Source organism: Myotis myotis, unplaced genomic scaffold (assembly GCF_014108235.1).
Source record: "Myotis myotis isolate mMyoMyo1 unplaced genomic scaffold, mMyoMyo1.p scaffold_m19_p_21, whole genome shotgun sequence".
Lineage (NCBI taxonomy): Eukaryota > Metazoa > Chordata > Mammalia > Chiroptera > Vespertilionidae > Myotis > Myotis myotis.
The window spans coordinates 513,084-538,769 of NW_023416326.1; the positions used below are offsets into that span (position 1 = coordinate 513,084).

The 25,686-nt window shown below is 66.1% G+C and overlaps 2 protein-coding genes across 4 annotated transcripts; both read left to right on the plus strand.

Annotated features, from left to right (window-relative positions):
- The first annotated feature begins 379 nt into the window (after positions 1–379).
- Positions 380–11,582, plus strand: LAD1 (ladinin 1). The gene is made up of 10 exons (XM_036354759.1): positions 380–691; positions 4,374–4,523; positions 5,422–6,418; positions 6,810–6,917; positions 7,462–7,505; positions 9,441–9,504; positions 9,615–9,758; positions 10,273–10,359; positions 10,604–10,678; positions 11,079–11,582. The coding sequence occupies exons 1-10, from the start codon at positions 657–659 to the stop codon at positions 11,082–11,084; spliced, it is 1,710 nt and encodes a 569-aa protein (XP_036210652.1). The 5' UTR covers positions 380–656; the 3' UTR covers positions 11,085–11,582.
- A 1,628-nt stretch (positions 11,583–13,210) lies between these two features.
- On the plus strand, positions 13,211–22,389 carry TNNT2 (troponin T2, cardiac type). Of its 3 annotated transcripts, none has more exons than XM_036354761.1 (16): positions 13,211–13,270; positions 14,674–14,721; positions 14,934–14,944; positions 15,049–15,063; positions 15,469–15,561; positions 16,130–16,165; positions 16,766–16,799; positions 17,728–17,788; positions 18,043–18,159; positions 19,067–19,144; positions 19,341–19,451; positions 20,473–20,478; positions 20,741–20,850; positions 21,618–21,708; positions 21,883–21,923; positions 22,151–22,389. In XM_036354761.1, exons 2-16 carry the CDS (start codon positions 14,687–14,689, stop codon positions 22,194–22,196), a joined length of 885 nt encoding a protein of 294 aa, XP_036210654.1. In that variant the 5' UTR covers positions 13,211–13,270; positions 14,674–14,686; the 3' UTR covers positions 22,197–22,389. The 3 variants fall into 3 exon arrangements, with proteins under 3 accessions (XP_036210654.1, XP_036210655.1, XP_036210653.1); XM_036354760.1 differs by having other exon boundaries at positions 13,212–13,270; positions 20,470–20,478; XM_036354762.1 differs by lacking the exon at positions 20,473–20,478.
- Positions 22,390–25,686: the final 3,297 nt, after the last annotated feature.

A 25,686-nucleotide genomic window follows, 5' to 3' on the forward strand; every position in this document is an offset into this window, starting at 1 on the left:
ACCGCCTCCGCCCCAAGTCCAGCACCAGCGCGGAGGACAGAGCCCCCGCGCCTTCCGGTCCCCGCGCCCGGGGCGCGCCCGTGTTCGCTGAACCGGAGCCGCGGATCGCGCGGCGGGAGGGCCCGGCCGGCCAGTGAGGAGCGCGCGCCCGGGGCCCCCGGGGTCGCCGCGCGCTCTGCCCCCGGGATCACGGGCCGGGCGCGCCCCATTCCCCCCGGCCTCCCGCCCAGGGTCCCTTCGTTCGTTCGGGGGAGTCGGCCCCCGGCGCCGCGCGCTCCGCCTGACCCCGACCCGCGGTCCCGCCCCCCGCCCGGCGCCCCGGCCGCGGCACCTGCGCGCGGAGCCGCCCAGCGCGGAGCTGGTCCGACTGGTTCTGAGCAGGAAGCGGCGCCCTCGCCCTGCCGGGCCGCCCGCACACCAGCCCCGCGCCTGCCGGGCGGTCCGGGTCCGAGCGGCCGTGCGTCCGGCGCGCGGAGGCCGGGGCGGGGACCGGGGCGGCGACCGGGGCGCCCACACCCGGGGGCGCTCCCGGCGGCGAATCAGCGCGCGGCGCGGGCGGCGGGGCGCCCAGGTGACCTCCCTGCGCGGCGGCGGGGGAGGGGCGCGCAGGTGAGGCGGCCGCCGAGTGAGCGCGTGGTCCCGGCGGCGGCGGCAGCATGTCCGGCAGGAAGGACTGGTCGGCGCTGTCCAGGTGAGCCCGGCGCGGGCCTGACCCCGAGGCCGGACTGGCCTCGCTGCTCCTTAGGGGTCAGAATTGGGGCCAAACTGGAGAGCCCTCGGGACAGGGTGGGGTTCCTGCTCTCCCACGGCCTCCTGTCCTCCCCTTGGGAGGGGCTCATGGGGGGGGGGGCGCCTGGGGAGGGCTGGTCCCTGGCCTGGGGAGCCCCCCGTCGCACCATCCCAGCTCTGGGGCCGGGGAGGTGCCCGGTGTGGCCCAGCCTCGGCCCGGAGTGGAGTCCTCCTCACGCTGGGTTTGGGCGGATTGTAGCCTCTCCCCGGGCAGAGGGAGGAGGGGGGGGGCTCATAGGATCCCCTGGGGCTGTTGAGGTTCAGAGTCTGAGAATGGCATTCTGGGTGCAGCTGGGCTGGGCGCCTCAGGGTAGACGCCGTCCCTCTCTGTGCTCGACTTTCTTTGGGAGTGGAGCCCTCAGAGGGTCAGAGAAGGGGGGGCTGGTCCCCAAGGCGGCACCCCTCCTGGTGACCCCTCTCGGAGCTGCCCTGCCCACCCCACAAGTGCCCCCATGAGCCCCTTCACCTCCTTACCCCCCAGGAAACTGAGGCTCAAGTAACTCAGGCCCAGGCCCCTCCTCCTGGGACCTGAGGCTCTAGCCAGGTAGGAGGTGGCAGCTGGGCCCCTCCCAGGTGGGCACTGGGGTATTACAGGTGTGTCTCCCGGGCCTTCCCCACTAAGGTGCCCCGGGACCCCCTCCCCCTCCCTTTCCCCCTCCTCCGGGAGGTGGGGGTACAGAGCTTCTCGGGGTCTCAGGCTTGGCGTCCCCCAGCCATCACTCCCGAGGGGTGGGGCGGGGAGCACAGTTACATGGCAGCCCGTGTGGAGGGACCCTGGGTCTGCAGGGGCAGCGAGGCCCCAAGAATGAGGGAGCCCAGAGTCTGGGAGGAGCCGGGCTGTCAGAGGTGGGACACACCCCAGGGGAGGTATGCGCTGCGGGTGGGGCTGCCCGTGGCCTTGGACTCTGCCTGTGGGTCGCTGGGCCTGGGCTGCATGTGGGTGTGTCCTGCTCTCCCAGTGGGCATACCTGTGCCTCTGTATGGGTGCTCACACATGTGTGCAGGCGTGTCTGTGGCCCGTGGAGTGGGCATACCTGTGCCTGCATGGGTGCTCACACATGTGTGCAGGCATGTCTGTGGCCTGTGGAGAGGGTGTGTCTGTGCCTATGAATGTGCTCACACAGGTCTGTGGGCATGTCTGTGGCCTGTGGAGAGGGCGTGTCTGTGCCTGTAGGTGCGTGCTCACATGTGTGTGCAGATGTGTATGTGGCCTGTGGAGTGGGCGTGTCTGTGCCTGTAGGTGCGTGCTCACATGTGTGTGCAGGCGTGTATGTGGCCTGTGGAGTGGACGTGTCTGTGCCTGTAGGTGCGTGCTCACATGTGTGTTCAGGCGTGCCTGTGGCCTGTGGAGTGGGCGTGTCTGTGCCTGTAGGCGCGTGCTCACATGTGTGTGCAGGCGTGTCTGTGGCCTGTGGAGTGGGCGTGTCTGTGCCTGTAGGTGCGTGCTCACATGTGTGTGCAGGCGTGCCTGTGGCCTGTGCAGTGAGCAGGTGTCTGTGTGGGCGGCAGGTTCCCCCGTTGCTGAGCCTGGGACGGGGTCCGAGCCGGTCCCGTCTGGGTGTCGATGAAGACCGCAGCGTGGACCGTGCGTTGGGTTAAAAAGACCAACCAGACCCGGGCGCCGGCCGCCGGGACGGGCGTGGCTGTGAGCGCCTGCCCCGGGGGTGTGTGTGTGTGCGGTGGGCGCCGCGACTTCCCAGCTGGGCACGGGGTGGGGCCTGAGCGTGTCCCCTGCTCAGAGGGAGCCCGTCCTGCTGGGCACACGGTGTCCAGGCGGCCCTGCGGAGGCATCCTGGACGGGCCCTCTGCCCCCCACTACCCCCCCCCCCCAGCCCGGCCCTGGGAGAGCCCGTGGGCAGCTGCCGCCAGCTGCCATCCTGACGCGGCTCCTGCCCGGCTCCCAGGAACAAGCCTCAGGGTGGGGGGGGGGCGCTGAGTCACTCAGCCCTCGCTGGGAGCCGTGAGGAGGCTGTGAGGCCTGTGGCCCCGGCAGGGAGCTGGGGGAGCTGGGGGAGCTGGGGGAGCTGGGGGCCCGTTCTGCAGCGCCCGGCACGGGGTGGAATTCAGACACTCCGGCTCCGGTGCGGGGGCCGCGGTGAGCCGCTGGTGGGTGCCTGGCCAGCAGCTCGTCCTTTCCTCCCTGGCCGGCCCATCGTGGGTGAGGCTGGGCTGGGCCCGGCTGCGGGGGGTGAAGGTGGATTTGAGAACTCCTGGCCCAGCAGCATGTGGTTAATCATTCTCCCACCCGGCCCCCAGCAGCCCTCCTCCCAGCAGCCCCCCCCACCTCCTGGGGCCGCCCTCGGGCTCCCCGGACACCTGTCCCCAGACCACCAGGGCCAGGAGGGGCCTCGGTGACCCCCAAGGGGGCCCCTATGGTGTGCAACCCTCGGAGGCTGAGGACTGGCCCAAGGTCACACGGCCAGTGCCTGCGTGTTGTCCCCTCACACGGAGCCCTGGGGAGCCTTCACGCCTGCCCCTCCTTTAAAAAATATTTGTATGGATGTCAGAGAGGAAGGAGAGGGAGAGAGAGAGAGAGACATCCATGATGAGAGAGAATCATGGACCCGCTGCCTCCTGCACGCCCCCCACTGGGTTGTGTGCCCTGATCAGGAATCGAACCCTGACCTCCTGGGTCATAGGTCGAGCTCAACCACTGAGCCACACTGGCCAGGCTCGCCTACCCCTCCTTTACCCAGAGCAGCCGGGGATCGCAGCTCTACGGGGCGGCAAAGGGGGGGTTCCTGTCCCCAAATGAAGGTGGGCGACGGAGGGTGTCGCAGGGAGGGGGTGGCCGTCCGCCGGTGAGCGTGGCTGGGCCGCCCGGATGGGGGAACCACAGGCCCCTCCCTGGGCCTGGCCTGGAGCCCCAGAGGTCAGTGGGTTGGCCACGGGGTTTCCCCAAACCTGCTCTCCCGGCTGCTCCTGGGCGGGGAGTCCCACGCTCTCGGTGGCCCCCAGGCTCCCTCCTTCCTCTTCGCAGCTGTGGGCTCCCGGGAGGCGGCGTCTCCCGCTGGGGGAGGGTGGAGGGGGGCGGGGGGGGGCCCAGCACCCGTTTCTGGCGTTTGGCTTTGAGGTTCTGTCCTGGGATAGAGTCTCGGTTCCTTTTTTTAAAAATTTTTTTTTTTTTTTAGTATTTTAATTGATTTCAGAGAGGGAGAGAGAAACAGCCATGCTGAGAGAGGATCACTGACCGGCCGCCTCCTGCACGCCCCCCACTGGGGATCCAGCCCGCCACCCGGGCCTGTGCCCTGACCGGGGATCGAACCCTGACCTCCTGGTTCACAGGTCGATGCTCATCCACTGAGCCACACCGGCCGGACTTAGGTTCTATCTTTCCTGTCACTTTCCACGCACGGTGCGCATCTGCACTGACCGCATGTGGGTGCAGCGCCCGTAGCCACCTGTAGAGGGCGCCACCGAGAGGCCGAGGTCCCCCCGGGCCCACTGGCTGCCGTCCAGGGTCTGGGTCCCTGGGCCTCGCTGACCCCGCCCCCCACTTCCCCCCCAGCCTGGCTGCTGTCCAGGGTCTGGGTCCCTGGGCCTCGCTGACCCCGCCCCCCACTTTCCTCCCCCCGCCCCCCCAGCCTGGCCCAGCAGTGGAGCCTGGAGGATGAGGAGGAGCAGCAGCGCGAGCGCCGGCGACGCCACCGGAACCTCAGCTCCACGTCTGAGGACTACGACAGGTCGGCCCGGTTCGCCCAGAACCAGAACCGAGGGCGGCCAGCCCCGGACAGGTGCGCGGTCAGCGTGGGGCCGGGTGGCGCATCCTCCGCGGGTCCGCGTCTCAGGGCAGCATGAGGCCGGCCCAGGGCCCGCGGGGCTCGGGGAGGTCAAGTGCCCCTCCGTCCCCAGCCCCTGCTGGACCCCAGCCCCTGCTGGACCCCAGCCCCTGCTGGACCCCGCCAGGCTCCGCCCCCTTCGCGGCTCCAGGTGCTACGGTTCCTTGATTCGATCCGTGAGCCGTGCTTTGCTGGGTCCTGGATGGACATGACTCCCTCGGTGCTTACAGTCTCCCCCCCGGGACAGACCCCGGGACCCATTCACAGGGGGACGCACTGAGTCCGAGTGTCCACAGGGGATGGTGACCCACCTGGAGGGGAGGGGGCAGGGCCGGGACGTCTGTCCGCTCTGTCAGGCTCTGTGGCCGTACTGTCCCCACGAACCCAGCCTGCGCCCCCAAACCCGGACCCTCAAATCCCCTTCTAAGGGGAGGCTGGTCTGGCCACCTCGCTTTGAGGGCCAGGAAGAGAAGGGCCCAGGGTGAACCGAATGTCTCCCTTTTTTTAAAAAAGATAAATTATTTTTATTGATTTCAGAGAGGGAGAGAGAGAGAGAAATATCAATGATGAGAGGGAATCATGGACCGGCTGCCTCCTGCACGCCCCCCGCTGGGGATCGAGCTCGCAACCCGGGCCTGTGCCCCGACCGGGAATCGAACCCTGACCTCCTGGTTCATAGGCTGACCCTCAACCCCTGAGCCACACCGGCCGGGCAGGGTGCCTTGTAGAAATGACACCTCGGACGCCCTGGGTGTGGTCCTTACCTGAGTAATGGTGGGCTTTGGGGTGGCCAGGGGTCTCTCCCACCTCAGACACCACACCCTCTGACCCTCCCTCCCGTCTTCTGGCCCAGGCTGCCCAGCGTGGAGGAAGCCCAGGTGCCCACAGCACCGCCCGCATCCCCCCAAGATGAGGGCGAGGAGGTGCAGGCCATCCTCAGGACGCGGAGGGAACGGCGGCAGCGGCGGCAGGGGGTGGAGGCCGCGCAGGCCCCCCTCCGCGAGTGGCTGGAGGCCGAGGAGGGCGGGGACAGCCTGGGCCCTGGGCAGGCCGTCCAGGCGGCCGCCCCACCCCGCCGCAGACTGAGCCAGGAGAAGCAGGCACCCTGGGTCCGGGCGGAGGAGAGCGTGGCCGCCCGAGAGCCAGGGGGCAGGCCGAGGGGGGTCCCGGAGAAGCCCCCGGGCTCCGAGAAGAAGCCCTCCGGCCCGGAGAAGAGGCCGAGCTCTGAGTTATCGCCCATCTCCAAGAGTAAGTCGGTGCTGGAGAAGATGGACGTGTGGGAGGAAAGGCCGAGTCCAGCGAGAGCCGGTGTCTCCGAGAAGCGGCCCCTCTCAGCGAAGGCGGCAGGCTCGGAGCGGGGACGGGTGTCTGAGAAAGCGTCGATCTTTGAGAAGCCGCAGGTCTCAGGCACAAAGCTGGTCCCAAAGAGGGCTGTGGCCCCGGAGCAGCCCCAGGCCCAGGAGAAGCCTCGGCCTGAGGAGCGGCTGAAGCCCAAGGAGAAGCCTCACCCCCAGGAGCAGCCTCAGCCCAAGGAGAAGCCTCAGTCCCAGGAGCAGCCTCGGCCCAAGGAGAAGCCTCACCCCCAGGAGCAGGATCACCCCAAGGAGAAGCCTCAGTCCCAGGAGCAGCCTCGGCCCAAGGAGAAGCCTCAGCCCCAGGATCAGGATCAGCCCAAGGAGAAGCCTCAGTCCCAGGAGCAGCCTCAGCCCAAGGAGCAGCCCCAGGCCCGGGAGCAGCCCGTGGCTGGGGGAAGCCAGAGAGCGAGGGCCCACTGCCACCTGCCCTCAGCAGAGCCAGGGGGGTGCACCCCTCCGACCGTGGCCTCCCGCCTCCGGCCCATCACACTCCAGGTGGGCAGTGCCCCCGCCCCCAGTCCTACCAGGTGCCGGTGGCTCCCTTTGCCGTCTCCCGTCCCCCATCTTCAGGCTGGCTTGGGCCGTGTCCTCTCTCTCTCCCTGCTCCCCGTCACCATCAGAACAGGGGACACCACGGCAGGGGCATCAGCTGGGTCACAGGAGCGAATCCCCACCCAGGCCCTGGCCTTCGGGGTCCCCCCGGAAGTTCCCCCAGCAGCTGTGCCCGGCGGCCGGGCTCCAGGGAACAGTGTCTCCCATCCCCACAGCAGAGGCAGGCCCAGGACCCCCTCCCCCATGGCCCCCCACTTCCTCCCGCGGCTTCTGGGCTGGGCCGGGCCACCTGGGGTCCCCGTGGCAGCCGGTGTGACACGCCCCCTCCATCCAGGTGAAAATTCCCAGAAAGGAGGAGGAGGAAGAGGATGCCTTCTCGCCCACCGGGGCCACCTACAGCAGCTCCCTCCGCAGGTCCAGCCCCAGGACGATCTCCTTCCGGGTGAGCCACCCCCGGGCACGTCCGGCCTGTCCGTGCAGGCCCAGCCCAGGGCACCAGCCTCCGTCACAGTGCAGAGGTCGTGGTTCCTGGTTCCCACACCAGGAGGACAGAGCAGGCCTTTGGGTGCCCCGGTGGGTGGAGTTACATGAGGGCGGGTTGGGGCGGTGGACGGTGGATATGGACACGCAGGAGCGGCCCCACCTGGTGGTGCCATCCGGAACTGCAGGAAGAAAGCTGAGGCCCCCACAGGGCCCATGGGCAGGTGGGGGGCGGACAGGACAGCAGCAGGTGGTGGCAGGTGCCCCCCCAAACACCTACAGGGGCCCAAGGAGAGGCTTTCCCCCAGACTGGCAGGTGGGGGGGCAGGTGTCTCCTGGCCAAGACGGGGGACCGTCATGGAGGTTTGGTTGGGAGCTGAGCAGTGGAGGGTGGGAGGTGCGAGGGGGAAGCGTCTGAGAGTGGGGCCCCTTCCTTGAGGGGGGCCGCGGCCTCCCCGGGACCCCCTGCCACCCACGCTCATCAGTGCCTTTCTCTCTCCTTCCAGATGAGCCCCCGGACCACCAACTCGGAAACCACCCTCACCCGCAGGTCAGGGGCCGGAGGGCCTGGCTGTCCTGTCGGGTCCTGGTCAGCCTGTCTGCTGAGCCGAAGGGCACATGGGGAGGGGCGGGGCGGGGGGGGGGGCGCAGTCTCAGCCAGGGCCCCAGAGTGGCTGGGAGACTGGGTTCACAGGAGGGACTGAGGCCGGGGAGATGCAGCCTGAGGGGCGGATCAGGGAGGGCTTCCCAGAGGAGGCGGGCGTGGGCGGGCTGCGAAGTCAGAGGAGGGTTTAGCTTGAAATAGGGGCTGAGCTGCACGTTTCTTTTTATTTTATTTTATTTTGTGTGTGTGTGTGTGTGATATCTGTTTTTTTAATTGAGTGTTTAGAGCAAGCATGTCAAACGCAAAGGCTGACGCGGGCCAAATAAACCAGGTGTAAGTGTCCGTGGGCCGCAAAAAACCAAAAGCTCCCGTTTTCAGAGAAACGTAGGTTTGTTTCGATGGAGACGTGCTGAGTACAAAGGGCTGAAATAAGTGAGCCATCGCTAACATACAATAATAGAACATTTCAGTAAAAATTAGTATTTTTTTTCTTGAACATTAACTTACCGGACACTGAATAACTGCATGAACGAATGAGCGTCACGCAAATAAACCTATTTTTCTCGTTCTCCGAGAGCGAACTATTTCCTGTTGCGCACACCACACAAGGCAGTCTAAGACTAACGGTGTGGCCATCGGCTGCTAAAATCCTCGCCGCTGGTATCCGTGGAGAGAAATGGTGGGCCTGCGCGTCAGGGAAACGAATGCAAGACGATGACAGTCATCAGTCATTGGCGAACGTTGTGGTTCGTTATGAATAATGATGTATAACAGGCGATTGTAAAAATGAAGCTACGAAATCTTTATTAAAACGTTGCTTATGCACCGTTATATTGGCTGGGCCGCAACAATATTCATTGTGGGCCCCATGTGGCCCGCAAGCCTTGAGTTTGACATGTTTGGTTTAGAGGGAGAGGAAGGGAGAGGGATAGAGAGATAGAAACATCAACGAGAGCGAAATATCCCCGATTGGCTGCCTCCTGCAGGCCCCCCACTGGGGATCAATCCCACAACCCGGGCATGTGCCCGACCGGGAATCGAACCGGTGACCTCTTGGTTCCCGGGTTGATGCTCAACAGCTGAGCTGTGCCAGCCGGGTGTTTAATGAGCACCCTGTGCCCCCAAATGTCGGTGGGAACAGTGTGAGGACTGTGTGTTGAAAACCCCCCGGAAATCAGATCTGAAAAGCAGGGGTCTGGAGCGGTAGGGACTTCAGGGGCTCACAGCTCACACACGGGACCCTCGCTGAGACCTGCCACCCTAGGCCCTCGGGGTCGGGGGGCCTGGGGTACAGAGATGGACACGAGGCAGGTGCTGCCCTCAAGTGACTCACATCAGGCAGTTAAACCCCGAGCCTCGCCCAGCGGGAGGTGTCGGCCTGCGGGGGCCGGGGAATGTGCCGAGGGCAGCAGCTGACTCTGGGTGGAACTGAAGATTTCCAGACGGGAAGTGGGGTGGTGCCTCTTAACTGGGGGGCAGGGGGAGCCAGTGGGAAGGCTGAGTGTGGCGAGCCTACCACGTCTGGTTCGGGGTACACAAGCAGGTGAAGAGGGGGGTTTCGGGGCACTGGTCCGGTGGGGGGGACAGGGACCAGGCCTGCAGTTTGGTCTCTGTCCTGGGGCCTGAGGGTTGCAGTGGAAGGACAGGGTGGGATTCGTGTGCGGGGTCAGGGGTCAGCTGGGGGTGGGCGTGTGGAGGGGACCGCAGGGGTGGGGCAGATGGCGAGGAGGGTCCGGGACGGACGTGTTTGGGTAGAAGTGACAGGACCGGGCAGGGGGTGCAGAGGGAGGGGACGGGGGGCCATTGGACGGAGGGGTGCACACCTGGTCTCAGGGGGCAGGGCCTCACTGGTCGGTCTCATCCTGTCCTTCTGCCCGGCAGTGCCAGCGTGAGGCTCCCGGTCAAGTTAGGCGAGAAGCTGGAGAGATACCACACGGCCATCCAGGTGGGTGGGGCGGGGAGGGGCGGGGGACCCCGCGGGTGAGGGGGTGAGGGTGTGGGGTGCCCCCTGGCCTCCCGCCGCCTCCTGGGTCAGCCTGTGCTTTCTCTCCCCAGAGGTCAGTGTCCGTCAAGTCCCCCGGCTCCTCCCGCACCGAGGTCTTCGTGGCGCCCGTGGGGGTGGCCAGCAGGCGTCACCTCTTCGAGAAGGAGCTGGCGGGCCAGGGCCCCAGCCGAGCAGAGCCGGCCTCCAGCCGCAAGGTGAGGGGCACGGACCCGGAAGCCTGAGGTCCCCACACCCACGGCCTTGGGCCGGGCACTGGTCCAAACGCCGTGTTTCCAAATGTCCATTTAAACAAATGTTTCTATTGATTTCAGAGAGGAAGGGAGAGGGAGAGAGAGAGAGGAACATCCATGATGAGAGAGGATCAGGGACCGGCTGCCTCCTGCACGCCCCACACTGGGGATGGAGCCCACAACCCGGGCCTGGGCCCCGACCGGGAATCGAACCCTGACCTCCTGGGTCCTAGGTCGACGCTCACCACTGAGCCACGGGCCGGGCTGCATGTGTCCATTTGGGCCGAAGCTGCCGTTGACCTGAGGCACCCTTTGGGTCCTGAGCCTGAGCCCAGGTCCCCGCGGCTCCCGGTGGGTGGGGGTGGGGGTGGGGGTGGGGCAGGGGCCCTCAGGTCTACGGGGCGCTGCAGGGGACGTGGGGGGCTCTGTCCTGTGCCCCCGGCCCTCCTCCCCCGCCCTGACGGAGCCCCTCTTTCAGGAGAATCTGAAGCTCTCGGGGGTGGTGACCTCGCGGCTCAACCTGTGGATCAGCCGGACCCAGGAGTCGGGGGAGCAGGACCCCCAGGTACCGGGTCTGCTTGGCCCCTGACCATGGGCCCTTGGGTGGTGGAAAGACGGGCATCAGGGGGGCCCCGGGCATGAAGGGGGTTTCCCAGGAGTGGACGGTGGGGCTGGGGAGGGCTGGGCAGAGGCCTGTGGGTCGGGGGGCAGTAGAGAGAAGGGGCGGGGCTGGAAGAGGGAAGGGCTGAGGCCCCGAGCCCCCCGCAGGCCCCTTAGTCCCTGGACCCCTCCCCGATGCCCCCAACCAGGAGGCGAAGAAAGAGGCGGCAGCCACCAAGCGGACCCAGTTGGCGAAGAGAGCGGGCTCCACCCTGGATGCCGAGGTGAGGGCAGCGGAGGGGGCGCCCCACACCTGCCCCACGCCCGCCCCGTGTCCGCCCTGCGCCCGCACCCATGAACTGGCCTGCAGTCGCCCAGTCCGAGTACCCAGAATGCCCTGGTCCTGCTGTCAGGCTGGGGTGCCCCAACCTCGAGCCCTGGTCCAGGCCCAGCTGGCTGCACCCCCTTAGCCCTGCGAGCTGCGCCCCTTCAGCCCCACAGACTAGGGGGCTGGGCCGGGGGGGGGAGGTGGGTGTGGGTGTGGGTGGGTGTGGGTGTGGGTGCGGGGATGGGGGGGAGGGGCTTGGGCAGAGGGCTGCCTTCCTGTGCAGACCCCCCCCCCCCTCCCAGCCCAGGACCCTCCCCTCGTCTGTGGGTCTGGTCTGACAGCTCTCTGTCCCGCAGGTGTGAGGCCTCCAGGCAGCTGCAAGTCCCGCCTCCCTCACGCCAGGCCCTGCCTCCCCAGCCGCGCCCTCCCCTCCCCCGTGGCCGACCCTTTTCTGCCTCTGGACCTGGGCCCGGCAGGTGGCACGTCCGGGCTCCGGCAGCTCCTTCCCGGGCAGCCCCGGGGCAGGTGTGCCCAAGCTCCGTCTTGTCCCCCTGCGGGCACAGCAGCGCCCCGACCCAAGTCAGCCCGACACCGCGGGCTCTCGCCAGTGCCCTGGCCTGAGTCCCGTCCACACGCGTGTCCGTCTCCAGCTCCTGCCAGGGCCACCTGTCCCGTCCGCCCCGGCAGGGGTCTCCCCACCTCCCCTGGCCCCCCCCCCCCTTGGCTGAGTCCCAGCTGCTGGGCCTTCCTTGTGCTCCCGCCCGCCTTGCCCGCCCTCACCCCTGCAGAGCTCAGGCCTCTCTGTGCCCACCCCCCCCCCCCTTGTTCTCAGGAAAGATTGATAAACTCGTTCACTCTCAGGGTCAGTGACTGAGTGCCTTCCAGCCATCGACCCGCCCTGGGGGCTCTGCTTTCTTACGGCGGCATCTGCATGGGGTGCATGTGTGTGTGTGTGTGTGGGGGGGTGTGTGTGCAGAGGGTGTGTGTGGATTATTTTGGCTGGGGGGGGGCGTCCATCATCGTTTTCCTAGCACCCCCTCTTTTCCTCACACGAAGGTGGGTTACATCCTGTTGTCCTACGTCGTGATTCTGGGGGGCGGAACGGCCCGCCCCCCTCAAACACACCCTCCCAACTTCCAATCCCCCAGCATCGCGGCCCCTGGAAGCTTGGAGGTACTGAGCCATCTGAGAACCTCGGCCAAACCAACCTACTAGTTTATTCAATAAAAATATTTTTAAAAAAGATCTGGGGGCTGAGGGGTCAGGGCTCGGGGCACCGGGAGGAGGAGCCTGGTCCGGACGAGGGCCCTGCTTCGGAGTTGGGACGGGGGCTCCAGGAGTCCGAGGCCCAGGGGAGAGCCGGCTCGGCTGCCGGGAGACGTTTCCTCCAGCCGCTCGTTCTGGTGGCGCAGGGGGCCCTGGTCCCCCCCCTCCCCCCGGCCCCCCCGGCACTGTGCTTGGGCTGCGACAGACGCCACCAGCAGACGGCAGAGGCCCTGGGTCTCAGCGTCCAGCAGGTTCAGCAGATCACAGTTTCATTTTATTTATTATTTTAAAATAGATGTTTACTGATTCCAGGGAGGAAGGGAGAGGGAGAGACATCAATAATGAGAGCGTGTCATGGACCGGCTGCCTCCTGCACACCCCACCCACCCTGGGGATCCAGCCCACAACCCGGGCCTGTGCCCTGACTGTGAATCGAACCCTGACCTCTTGAGCTACACGGCCGGCAGCTTCATTTTAAAACCCTAGAGCAGTGGTTCTCAACCTCCTGGCCCTTTCAATACAGCTCCTCACGTTGTGACCCAACCGTACAGTTATTTTCGTGGCGACTTCATCACTGTCATGTTGCTACTGTGATGAATCGTCATGTAAATATCTGATCTGCAGGATGGTCTTAGGCGACCCCTGTGAAAGGGTCGTTCGACCGCCAAAGGGGTCACGACCCACAGGTTGAGAACCGCTGCCCTAGAGGGTGAGCTACGGTCCCCACTCAGCCAGCCGCCTGTCCCGGAGCCATCACCCGCTCCTCCAAGTCCGTTCTCCCCGTCTGACCTCCTGTAGGTCCCTGCCCGGGGGCTTGGGGCCATGGAGACCCGCTTTGCAGACAGATGTCCACACGGGGCCACAGCCCGTGGCCTCGAGGTCGCCGTGGCCCAGGGGCACTCAGGAGTGTGGTGGGGGTGGCCTCCTGCTCCCAGCCCTGCCCCCACCGGCCCCCGGCCTCTGGCACCGGCTCTATCAGGTTGTCAGGAGGGACAGCTGGCTTCTGTCCCCTGCAGCTCTGTCCCGGTTTTAAATAGCGTATCTGCAGCTGGACCATCACATGGGCTTATATGGTGCTGAGCACACGGCCGTCAGCCTGTCCCGGCACCTGCCAGCAGAGCCCCCAACACCCCCGGCCCCCCTCCCCGCACATTCCTCACCGTGGGGCTTGGCTCTGGAGGCCCAGCCCCCCCACACCCCCGCTGCTTAAAGCCCTGCCCGCCCTGCCCTCGCCCAGTCCCTGCCCGGCTGAGTAGGCACCTCATTCAGCTCCTGTGAGGAGGTAAGACGGCGGGGGGAGGCGCTGAGGTGGGGGAAGCGTGGAGGGCACGGGCCCGCATCCTGGCCGCTCCGTCCGGCTCTGCCTGCGTCCGCTCTGGGGACCGTGGGAGTGGACGGAGCTCCGTGTTCCCTCCACGAGGGGCCAGGCTCCGGAGAGCCCAGCTGGGAGGTCATTTCACGGGGTGTGAGCCCAGCTCGTGGTTAGAGGGTCACCCCCAAGTCTCGCTCCCCTCGTCCCCCCAAAGCGCCCACAGAGAAATATCCCCTTGATTTTTCAGCTCCTCCTGCTCCGGCTGGCAGAGGAAATATTTGGGGGAAGGGCTGCCAGGAGGGTCAGGAATTTCAACCACATTCCAGGCCCAGGGAGTCCCTCCTCTGACGCATCCTCTGGGGAGAAGGGGCATTTGCAGGGATCAAGTTGCCCCCTGCCCCTCCCTTCCGCCCCCAGCTCCCCCCGCCCATGCCCTGTCCCCTGGCTCCCCTGGGGGCTGACAGCTGCAGGGAGGGATGTCCCAGCTGCGGCGGGGACAAGGGCTACATTCCTCAGAAGCTCAGCCGTTCTGCGGGATTAGAACTGGAAGCTCATCCGTTTCACAGATGGGTCGACGGAGGCCCAGAGAGGTTAAGGGGCTGAACTAAGGTCACACAGCAAACACCCGGTTTTCAAAACCCGCATTTGGACCTCACGGCCAGTGGACCCTGATCTCTGGGCTGTGGGAGCAGGTGGGGAGAGGGGGCAGGTGGGAGGAGAAGCTGTTTTGGGATATTATCACACCTGCTGGGGGGGGGGGGGGGGGGCAGGGTTTTGATTGCCTCCCAAGCTGGAGCCCCCAGCTCAGCCTGCCCCAACCTCTTCTTCAGTCTGGCCTGGGGCCAACGGGCCTGGTCTGAGAGCCCTCCTCCACCTTCTGGGGGCTGGCATGCTATTTTGGGGAGCCGGGTGGGGCTCCCTCCTCCTCTGCACCCTAGGGCCAGTGGCTCCAAGCAGGTGGGAGGTGGGGCAGGAGAGGAGAGAGGAGCTGAGATCCCGTGCTCCAGGCTGGCCGTGCACAACCCCCTCCCTAAGGGGACCAACTCCGCCCAGCAGCCTCCCCAGCTCTAAGCCACCGGTCCGGCTGCTCCCCTGGGTGCGGGCAGTGCTGTGGGCCACAGGCTCCTCACCGGACCTGGGGACTCCTCTCGGACAGTCAGTCATCCCGAGGACAAGCATTTGTGAGAAACGAGGCTGCTGCAGGGTGGCTTTGCAGGGTCCCCGGTGGTAACATCTGGGCAGCAATGCTGCAAGTCACCCTTAGGATGTGGACACTGTGACGGCCGCCAGGCGGGTCCCCGGACCGAGGAGGGGGCTGAGCTGAGGAAGCCGGGTCCCCGCTTGGCCCACACTGACATCTTTCTCTTTCGGAGGGAGAGAGAGGCCATGTCTGACGCAGAAGAGGTGGAGGAGTACGAGGGGTGAGGGCCAGAACATCCTGTCCCCTCGCCCTGTCCCCTCCCCCTGTCCCTGTCCCACCTGCCCTCTCCCACCTGTCCCTGTGCTGCCCCTTCCACCTATCCTTGGAGCCGCCCTGGGAGCAGGAGGATGGGTGTGCGTGTGAGTGTGCGTGTGAGTGTGTGAGAGTGTGTGTGCGTGCACACATTCCTGACTGTGTCCCTCCACCCTGCAGGGAGCAGGAAGGTAAGCGCACACCTGCACCCTCATTCGGGCGGGTGGAGGCCGCCTGGTTTGAAACTGACCCGCCTCTTGTCCCCTTTCTTGCGGCTGTGACCGTGTCCGAGCAGAGGAAGCCGTGGAAGGTACGGGGCTTGGGCTGATGGAGGGGGGCAGGGGGAACCCCAGGAGCCGAGATTTCCTGGGCAGCCTGTCCCTGTCCCTGTCCCTGTCCCCCCCTCTCAGCTGAGCGAAGCCCTTCCCCCTACACAGGGTCAGCCCTGACCTTGGCCACCCTGACCTTGGCCGCCCTGACCTTGGCCGCCCTCTGCCCGGCGCACAGGCGGGAGGGACTTTTGCAGGTTGTGGGCCATCCACTCGGCTGCAGCAGGGCCGTGGCCTGATGAGTGGCTGCGCTATTGAAGGAAACACCGGGGTCCGAGCCTGCGGCTCCTGGTTCCTGGTCCCCCACGCGCCCCCCTTGGGTCCGGGGCTGCAGGAGCAGGTGGGGCCTGGCGCTCACCGTGCCCATCGCTTGCCTGTCGCTTCAGAGCAGGAAGAGGTCGCGGAAGAGGCGGCAGCGGAGGAGGCGGCAGCGGAGGAGAAGGCTGAGGGCGAGGCGGAGGCCGAGACCAACGCGGACGGTGGGGCTCTGGGGAGGGCGCAGGGTGGGGGCAGAGCCCGCAGCCACTCCTGTGGCCGGAAAGACCCACCAGACGTGCTGTCCAGCCCGTGTGGCTGCGCCTCCATCTGGGCTGGGGTTCAGCGGTCAGTTGTCCACGGAGGAGCCGGGACCACGAGCGCATTCTGTGTCGGGCGGAGGCCAGGCCCAGGGCACATGTCTCTCTGTGTGCATGTGCGCGTGCATGTGTGCACATGTATGTGAAAGTATGTGTGTGGGCTGTGTATGTGGCTGTGCACGTGTGCTCAGATGTATGTGCATATATGTGTGGCTGTGTGCATGCGTGAGTGCATGTGTGGAGGTTGTGTACATGTGTGGCTGTGCACGTATAGCCGCGTGTGCATATATGCGTGCATGTGTGAGTATGCATGACTGTGTGTGCGCGCATGTGTGCATGTGTGTGAACAGACAGCTCCATGACCCTGGAACTCAGCAGGCGCACTGGGTCATGTCCTGTCTGTGGGGGGCTCTTGGCAGGGGGCCCCTGAGCTTAGAACCGGAACTTGGTTGATGTTTCTCCTTCTGTTTAGACGACAGACAAGAGGAGGGAGTGAAAGAGGCTGAAGGTGAGGGCGGTTGGGCATAGGCGAGAGGTTTGGGGTGGTGAGGGGACCCTGCCCGTTGAAGGAGGCAGATCCCAGGGAGGGGGGAGGGGGGAGGGCCCAAGGGGACTGGACAGACTTGGTGCCGATGCGGGTTTGGGCTGCTGGGCTCCACCCTCTGCCCCTCAATCCAGAGACACTGCCTTGGGGGGGGCGGGGGGTGGACGGGGGAGACCAGTGTCCTGTCCCCACGGTGTGCAGGGCTCCCCGCTGTCACGGCCACACACGAGGTGCTGGAGCTCAGGCTAATCACTCACAGGGTGCGGGGTCCGTGGGCGAAACCCCAAGACCTCGCCGTCCACGTGGTGGTCACTGCTGTGGTCGCAGCCACGCCCCCGGGGGAGGGGCAGCCAGCAGGGACTCAGAATCCCGCTCCCAGGGGCTCCAGAGGGCATGTGGGGTCTGCAGCCCACAGGGCCTTCATTCTCCCCAATGCTCCTGGGACTGGGAGTCCCGGGCTGGAGGGGACGGGGAAACGGAGGCCCTCGGTCCCCACCCCCTCGGGACAGAGCTGGGCCCGGATCCGGGGCCCCCTGACCCCTGGCTGTGCCCGTCTCTCTGCAGATGGCCCCGTCGGGGAGTCCAAACCCAAGCCCAGGTGAGCAGGACGTGCCTGTGGGAGGCCCCGGGAGCAGAGGGCCAGCGGGGGGTGGGGGGCACAGTGGGCATGGGCCAGGGGTGGCAGGCACGCTCATCGGGGACACCTCCCGGCTCAGGGGGACAGACTGACCGGTCCGGCTCCAACTCCCCAGCTCCGTCCTGCTGTGTCCAGCACATTCCCTCCCCGGCCGCCTGCGTGTCCACAGCCCCACGCAGACCTGTGGGCGACGGGGAGAATGAGGACTAGACCCCCAGGACTTTTTGGTTAGTCCTCGCCTGAGGACATTCCCCACTGATCTTTAGAGAGAGAGGAAGGGAGAGTGAGAGAGAGAGAAACATGGATGTGAGAGAGACACATTGATGGGTTGCCTCCTGCATGCACCCCGACCAGGGCCGGGGAACCTGCAACCAAGGTACGTGCCCTTGACCGGAACCGAACCCGGACCCTTCAGTCCACGGGTCGACGCTCTATCCACTGAGCCAACCTGGCTAGGGCCCCCGGGGCCTTTTCATCACAGCATGTGTGTGTGTGTGTGTGTGTGTGTGTGTGACACAGGGGCCAAACCGCAGGGCAAGTCTGTGGGGTCCCCCACAGCGACCTGGAGTCAGGTAAGCCCGTCGCCTCTTCTCCACTTCCTGGAGCCTGGCTCTGAGCCGGTCACTGCCTCTTGGAGCCACAGGGCTCCCACCTGGGATTCGCCGGACAGAGAGGACGGAGAGAAATGACCTGTGAGAGCCGTGGGTGCTCCGGGTGCCGAGCCCGCTGTGACCCACAGGTGGCCACACTCTGCAGTGGCCGGGGCCGGCCTGCCCCAGGACCCAGCCCCTCCCACGGGGGCGCTTGGGGGGCGGGGCAGGCCTGCCCCAGGACCCAACCCCTCCCACGGGGGCGCTTGGCACTCACCGATCCTCCTTCTCCCTGACAGGCCCTTCATGCCCAACCTGGTGCCGCCCAAGATCCCTGATGGAGAGAGGGTGGACTTCGACGTGAGTGGGGCAGCGGGGAGGGCAGGCCTGAGCTGGGGTGGTGGGCGGGGCTCCCATGAGAGAGGGAGACCCCCTGACTCCTGTGGGCTGAGAGAAGACGGCATGGGCTGGGGTCCAGCCAGGCCAGGCTGGCATTGCCCTGGGCATTGCTCTGGGCATGGGCCACAGTGCCTTTCCTGGCCAAGCCCCAGACCCCAGGCCCTGCCAGCGGCCTCGGTGTGCCTGCCCGCCCACCCTGGAGCCCTGTCCGGCAGGACATCCACCGGAAGCGCATTGAGAAGGACCTGAACGAGCTGCAGACGCTGATCGAGGCTCACTTCGAGAACAGGAAGAAGGAGGAGGAGGAGCTCGTCTCGCTCAAAGACAGGATCGTAGGTGCCCGCCTCCCACCCGGGCTCCCGAGGCCCCTCCCTGTGCGCACCCCTCCAGCTAGGCCTCACCTCCTCCAGGCAGTCCTCCAGGAAGCCCCTCACCTGCTGGGAGAGGACTCTTCCTTAGGGAACCCGCACCCTGGCTTCCTGGGGCCCCATCCTATCCCCCAGCAGCCTGGACACTCACTCCTTGGGGGCTGGAGCCGAGAGCAGCCAGGGGCCCGGCTTTGGGGGGTCTGGTCAGTGCCTGTTGTCCAGGGGAGGGAAGATGTGGTGACTCAGGGATCCCCTGCCATTACATCACTGTGGAGTGGGGGTATGTGAAATTTTTTAATTTTTTATTATTGATTTCTAAGAGTAAAGGAGAGGAAGAGAGAGAGAGAAGCATCCATGATGAGAGAGAATAACGGATCGGCTGCCTCCTGCACGCCCCACACTGGGGATGGAGCCCGCAACCCGGGCATGTGCCCCCGACTGGGAATCGAACCCTTCCTCCTGGTTCCTAGGCCGAGGCTCAACCACTGAGCCACACGGGCCGGCTGATTGTTTTTTCTCCGTAGGGACCAGCTGCTGTGGCTGGGAGCGGGGCCTGGCCGTCCATCCGAGCACAGAGCATGGCCAGGGCGGGGAGGGGTCTCACTCAGGGGAGACAGAGAGCCCTACCTGTCCTGTTTCAGATCATCCAGGCCGGTCCCGCGCTGGGTGCCCCTCGGCGGGGTCACCTGCACGTGGGGGGCGGGCCCGGCCGCATGGAGGCAGGACTGGGCTGAGCGCTGCCCACCTGGCCAGGTGTCCCTGGGCCGGCCGGACCCAGGCTCAGGGGGACGTCCCGTGGGTTCCTGTGCTGCCTCCCCTCCCCACGCGCACGCGCACGTGCACACGGGGCGGGCTGGGCCTCTCTCCCCAGGAGAAGCGCAGGGCGGAGCGGGCGGAGCAGCAGCGCATCCGGAGCGAGCGGGAGAAGGAGCGGCAGAACCGCCTGGCGGTGAGCGACCCGGCCCGGGAGGCACCCCGCCCCGTCCCCCCGCCCCCCGTCCCCCACCAGCGATGGGGCCTCCGCGCAGGAGTCGGTCTCATTCATTCATTCACTCACCCACCCACCCACCCACCCAAGCTCTCCCACCCCCCGCGGGCCAGGTCCAGCCCCGCCCCTAACGGCTGCCCCCCACCCCCTGCACCAGGAGGAGCGAGCCCGGCGGGAGGAGGAGGAGAACCGCAGGCGCGCGGAGGACGAGGCCCGTAAGAAGAAGGCGCTTTCCAACATGATGCACTTCGGGGGCTACATCCAGAAGGTGGGCGGGGCATCCGGGAGGTGGGCGGGTCATCCAGAAGGTGGGCGGGGCATCCAGGAGGCGGGCAGGGCATCCGGGAGGTGGGCGGGGCATCCAGAAGATGGGCGTGGCAGCACGGCGGTGGGCGGGGCATCCAGGAGGCAGGCAGGGCGTCCGGGAGGTGGGCGGGGCATCCAGAAGATGGGCGTGGCAGCACGGCGGTGGGCGGGGCAGCGGTGGTCCTGGGGGCTGAGGGATCTGAGGGACCAGGGGTCCAGGGGGAACTTCCCAGCTGCTGTGGATGAGACTGCAGCCTCCAGCCCTCCAGCCCCCTCAGGTGGTGGCTTCCCTGGGAGGGGCCTGCTGGGATCGGGGCTGTGGGCGAGACTGGGATATCTGGCTGCCCCTCTCTGTCCTCCTCATCCCCTCCCAGGAGCCTCCTCTCCTCCCTCACACCGCCCCCCCCCCCCCAGACCACGCGGGCTGGACACAGCGGGCAGAGCCCTGTGCCCAGACTCAGCTCCAGTTGGAGGCTCTGGTTGGAGACAGCTGTGTGGGGCCTCAGTTTCCTCGTCTGTAAAATGGGCTTAACATGGTGTCCCGCTGCTCGGAGGTCAAGGGGGTCCACGCTGGGGAGGTGGCTTATTCCTGGAAGCTCGCCCTCGATGCCTGCCCTCCACGCCCCACGCCCGTCCTCATGGGAGGAGGGCAATGGCCAACAGGACTGTCTCGGTCCCCAGCTCAGAACCAGGCCAGCCTCCCCGCTCGGCCCCGCAGTGACCACGCGGCCAAACTCTGGCTGCCCTGCTCTCAGACCAGCCCTGCCCCCACCCCCCACCCCCCGCCTCCGTCCTGGTGACCGAGGTAGCCCCCAGGGGGCGCGTCTGAGTCACCTTCTCCTTGTCCCCGTCTCTCTCTCTGCCTGGTCCTCCGTCCGTCCGTCCGTCCGTCCTCCGCCTCCTGCCTGCCCTCTCTCTGTCTCTGTCCCATCTTCTCCGCCTTTCTCTCTGGGTCTGTCTGTCATGGTTCCCTGGTTTAGCAGGCGCAGGTGGGTACCAAACCTCCTCTTAGTTTTGGGGGCTCCCTGGAGGGAGGGTCATGGCGATGGGACTGGGTGGGCGGCCAAGGAAGACGGGCCTCAGTTTCCCCGCGGATCCGGGCAGCGATGGGCCGGGTGTTGTGGGAAGAGGATGAGTAACTGGTCCCCCCTGGGTTTGGGGTTGGGGTTGGGGGGGGTGGGGTGGGCTGGGGAAAAGGGGGAGGGGGTGCCCTCTAGCGAACGCCCGGTCCCCTGCTTGCCACCCCTCCAGACGGAGCGGAAAAGCGGGAAGAGGCAGACGGAGCGGGAAAAGAAGAAGAAGATTCTGGCCGAGAGGAGGAAGGTGCTGGCCATCGACCACCTGAATGAAGATCAACTCAGGTGGGCGGGGCCCGGGGCGGGTGCTGGGGCCGCGCGCATGCGCACCGCGAGGGCGGCGGCAAGGGCGCGTGCTCGCCGCTGCCACCAGGGGTCGCTGCCGCCCCACACATTCTCCCCGGGGCGCCTTGGGTGGGACTGGCGGCAGCAGGTGCAGCGGACTCCTCGCCTGGCTTTGCGGGCGGAACAGCAGCTCACTTGTCGGGGCGCACCTTGCCCTCTGCGCTCAGGGGGTGGGGAGGGGGTCAAACTAGATGCTCCACAAGGAGAGAGGGCTTCTCCCTTCCCCCCGTGTCCTCAGGACCTGGTCTTGGCAGCCGCAGACCTGAGCACTGGGTACCTGCTCTCTGGGGCCCGTGCTGAGCCCGGTGGGCGGGTGGACGGGTGGGCAGGTGGGCAGGTGGGCAGGTGGGCTGGTGGGCTGGTGGACGGGTGGACAGGTGGGCAGGTGGGCGGGTGGGTGGGTGGACGGGTGGGCAGGTGGGCGGGTGAGCAGGTGAGCGGGTGGGTGGGTGGACGGGTGGGCAGGTGGGCAGGTGGGCTGGTGGACAGGTGGGCAGGTGGGCGGGTGGGCTGGTGGGCGGGTGGGCGGGTGAGCAGGTGAGCGGGTGGGTGGGTGGACAGGTGGGCAGGTGGGCAGGTGGGTAGGTGGGAAGCCAGTCTGAGACCCTGGGGACGGGGTCAGGATGAGGTGAAGGCAGATGAGGGGCCCGTCCTTGTTGTCCTCAGCCCCCCAACCCCCACTCTGCCCCACCCCCCGCCCCCTGCAGGGAGAAGGCCAAGGAGCTGTGGCAATGCATCTACAACCTGGAGGCTGAGAAGTTCGACCTGCAGGAGAAGTTCAAGCAGCAGAAATACGAAGTGAGCCCCTGCCTGCCGCGCCCCTCCCCAGCCCGGCCCCCCTGGCTGGAGCGGCTCCACCCTGCTGCTGGGCTGGGACCCCTTCTCCCCCCCCCCCCCCACACCCCAGTCACCTGGGTCGTGAGCCACATGAGCTCCCACATGACTCGGCCTTTCCCACGCCGCCTCCTACAGATCAACGTGCTCCGAAACAGAATCAATGACAACCAGAAAGTGTGAGTCTCTGGGTGGGGCCTCCCCTTGCCTCCCCTCCTCCCTCTCGGCTTTGGCCTGGTGGCCTCCTCCAGCGCCCAGGCCTCCTCCTCTGGCCTCCAGGGCCTCCCTGTCCCCTCCCCCTTGGCCACTGCCCACCCAGGCTGCCCCTCCCACCCTCAGCACCCACCCTGGGGAGGCCTCCTGCCCGGCCTGTGTCCCCTCCGACTGGGCCCTGCTTCTCCCTCAGCTCCAAGACCCGGGGGAAGGCCAAGGTCACGGGGCGCTGGAAGTGAGGCCCAGACCTGCTCCTGGCCGCGTCCTGCCCGCCCTGCAGGCCCCCAGCTCCTGGGCCCTCCTGGCACGGGGCCGGGTGGGGAGCAGGTTCTGTCTGGACACGGGGAGGGCCCAGCTGGCCACCGCCACACACGGCTGCAACCCACATGCCCACACCACGCCAGGAATAAAGCCACCGCCCACCCACTGGCATTGCTGTCTCTTTCTTTCATTTTATTTTATTCGTGTGTGTTTTTGGTAGTCCTCACCTGAGGATATTTTCCCATTGATTTTGTAGAGAGAATGGAAGAGAGAGAAACATCGATGTGAGAGAGACACATCGATTGGTTGCCTCTATCACGTGCTCTCGAATTAGATGCTTCAATCCACAGGCAGACGCTCTGCCCACTGAACCAAACCGGCTAGGCCCTAGGGCGTCCGTCACTTTCCCTGTCTCACCTGGTCGGCTGGGGTTGGGGGGGCACGACTGAGGCCTCTAGAGGAAAAGGGGTCCAGAGAGTGAGGAGGAGAGAGTCAAGTCCCCGCCCGTGGCTGCCCCGTAGGTGCCAGGGCAGGACCGAGGTGGCAGCATCCACTCCCAGGCGGCCCCACCCCTGACTCCATAGCTGGTTTCTGGAGAGGGTGGGGCAGGTCCCTCCCTGGGCAGGGGGCTGGGTGTCCTGTCCCAGGGTGTGTGGGGGTTGGCTGGAGGACAGGGCAGCCCACGGAGTCCGTGTCCCTGCTGTTCCCTAACCCAGAACGCCCCTCCTCCCCTCCCTGGAATCCTACCTCTCCCGTCCCCGAGGGCTGCTCGAGTCCTGGATCTCCCAAGAAGTCTTTGGGGGGCCCCCTGAGTGTCCATGGCTTCCACGGGCAACACATCTAGAAACCAGGTCTGAGTGCCCCGCCAGCCTGCCCTCCCTCCTGTCCCCGTCCACTGGCTCCTCCCGGGTTCCGGCCCCCAGCCCCTAGCCCAGCAGCTGTGGGGGTGCAAACTGCTGGCCACTGAGAGGACTGTCTCCACACGGGGGCGGGCACCCCTGGGCACCCTGCCCGTGGCCCTGCGCTCAGGCCCTGGCCACACCAGCCACACCTTCCCCACACCCTAATCCCAAAGCAGCTTCCCCGGTAAATCAGGCCGGGGCAGTGCAAAGCTGAAGGCGGGGGGGGGGGGGGTGGGGGGGTGGGGGGGTGGGAGGAGTTCTATGACTGCTTTTCAGGAACCTGGATGGAGGGCGGTGGGAGGTGGTGCGGTCCCCAGGGCGGCTCCGGGATGAGATTGTGCTGACGCCGTTCTGACTGATGGGGATCAGAGAGACCTGCTGAGTACAAGCGGCCTCACCCCTGTCCCGTCCCCACCCAGCCCTCCCCTGCCAACTTCCCAGAGGAGCCGGCCACGGGGACGCACGAGGCAGGAGGTCACTTGGTTGCTGCTGGGGGTAAAGGACAAGAGGAGTTCTTCCCCCCTGAACTTGACACGGGGACCCCTCCGGCCCCATATCTGCCACCAAGTAGCCCTACTGTGTGCCCTTGCCCTACTGTGCGCCCGGCGCTGCGCTGAGTACCTTACACACATCCTCTAACCACAGCAGAGTCAGGGCCTTGCAGATACAACCCATTTCACACACAAGTAAACCAAGGCTAAGAGAGGGGAGGTGACCTCTGAGGTCATAGTGTAGGGCCCTGATTGTTCTGATTACGTGTTTGTTTGTTTTTTAATTTGCTTGATGCACTTTCTACCAAGTTAAATGGGTATCTGGTAGAAACAAGGAAAAGCACATCTTATAAGACATTGAGCCCTCGCTGGTTTGGCTCAGTGGATAGAGCCTTGGCCTCCAGAGTCCCGGGTTCGATTCCCCATCAGGGCACATGCCCCCAGGTTGTGGGCTCGATCCCCCAGTAGGGGGCGTGCAGGAGGCAGTCCATCCATGATTATCTCTCATCATGGATGTTTCTCTCTCTCTCTTCCTCTCCCTTCCTCTCTGACATCAATAAAAATATATTTTTTAAAAAATAAAAAATAAAACAACTTGCTAATGAACACAGGCCTCCTTCTCACCTTCTCGCGGGCCAGACCGGGTGCTTCTTGGGGCGGGACCCCCTGCCTGTTCACCCACAGACCCCGGCCCCCTTCCCCGCACTCGCTGACAGCAGGGCATCCCCCGCAGTGGGCGGGTCCTGCACGAGGTCAGGGGGCGGGTCTTGGACGGGGTGGGGGCGGGTCTTGGACGGGTGGGGGCGGGTCTTGCATGGGTCGATGGGCGGGTCTTGGACGGGGTCAGGGGCGGGTCTTGGACAGGTGGGGGCGGGTCTTGCATGGGTCGATGGGCGGGTCTTGGACGGGGTCAGGGGCGGGTCTTGGACGGGTGGGGGCGGGTCTTGCATGGGTCGATGGGCGGGTCTTGGACGGGGTCAGGGGCGGGTCTTGGGGGGGTCAGGGGCGGGTCCTGGCGGGGGACGGGTCTTGCACGGGGTCAGTGGACCGGGTTGGTGAGAGGGAGGAAGGCCGCGAGCATCCCAGGTCCGATCCACTTAGGACCCCGGGATTCTGCACCCGAGTCCCCTGCGCGCAGCACAGCCCGTGGGAGCCCCACCTTCAGGCGGGTCTCGGCCTCCACGGGCCGGGGAGGAGGCACAGGTTCGCGGCCTCGGGGATCGGGCAGGACACGGGCTTCCACGGGCGCGACGCCTCCTGGACGTCCGGGACATGCCGAGCCTGGTCGGCGCAGGGTGTGCGGGAACCCGGGGAGCAGAGGGGCCGCGAGGGGCGGGGCCAGACCGGGGGCGGGGCCAGACCGGGGGCGGGGCCAGACCGGGGGCGGGGCGACCGCTGAGAATTCTCGCTGCAGGAAAGTGGGAGCTGGCTGGCGTTTTTTCTTTCTTTAAAGATATTAGAACTTCACTTTTTACTTTTATTTTATTTATTTTTTGGTGGAGGTGCTGGGGATTGAACCCGGGGCCTCGTGCAGAACTTTATATTTTTAATTTTTATTGATTTCAGAGAGCAAGGGAGAGGGAGAGAGAGAAACATCCATGATGAGAGAGACTCCTGACGGGCTGCCTCCTGCACGCCCCCCACTGGGGATCCAGCCGGGAAACCTGGGCAGGCGGCCTGGCCGGGAATAGAACCCGGACCCTTCCGCCCAGTCCACAGGCCCAGGCTCCATCCACGGAGCCACCCCGGCCAGGACTGGGCAGATCACTTCCTGCCTCTGGGTCCCCGTGTCCTCGTTTAGGAACTGGGGTGCCTTCGACCCTGGAAGCTTGTTTTCCCGCGGGCGCCCTGCACGGCCACTGGCTGGGTGACGGGGGCATGCTGCCCCCTCCCTGGGCCCCGCTCCCTCATCTGGAAGGTTGGGGTGATACCAGCCTCCCGGGGGGGACCTGTGGACCCTGGACACGGAGCAGGTGTGTGGGGGGTGGCATCCCCATCCCTACAGGGGCACTCTCGGTCCTTGCCTGGCTCGGGGTCAGTAAGAGGCCCCCCCCCCCAATAATACACTGCTTGGA

Coding starts and splice junctions, on each gene's coding strand:
- LAD1 (XM_036354759.1), top strand. CDS start 657: ATGTCCGGCAGGAAGGACTGGTCGGCGCTGTCCAG. Junction 692..4,373: donor GACTGGTCGGCGCTGTCCAG/GTGAGCCCGGCG, acceptor CCGCCCCCCCAG/CCTGGCCCAGCAGTGGAGCC. Junction 4,524..5,421: donor GGGCGGCCAGCCCCGGACAG/GTGCGCGGTCAG, acceptor CTTCTGGCCCAG/GCTGCCCAGCGTGGAGGAAG.
- TNNT2 (XM_036354760.1), top strand. CDS start 14,687: ATGTCTGACGCAGAAGAGGTGGAGGAGTACGAGGG. Junction 19,145..19,340: donor AGCGGCAGAACCGCCTGGCG/GTGAGCGACCCG, acceptor CCCCTGCACCAG/GAGGAGCGAGCCCGGCGGGA. Junction 21,924..22,150: donor ATCAATGACAACCAGAAAGT/GTGAGTCTCTGG, acceptor CTTCTCCCTCAG/CTCCAAGACCCGGGGGAAGG.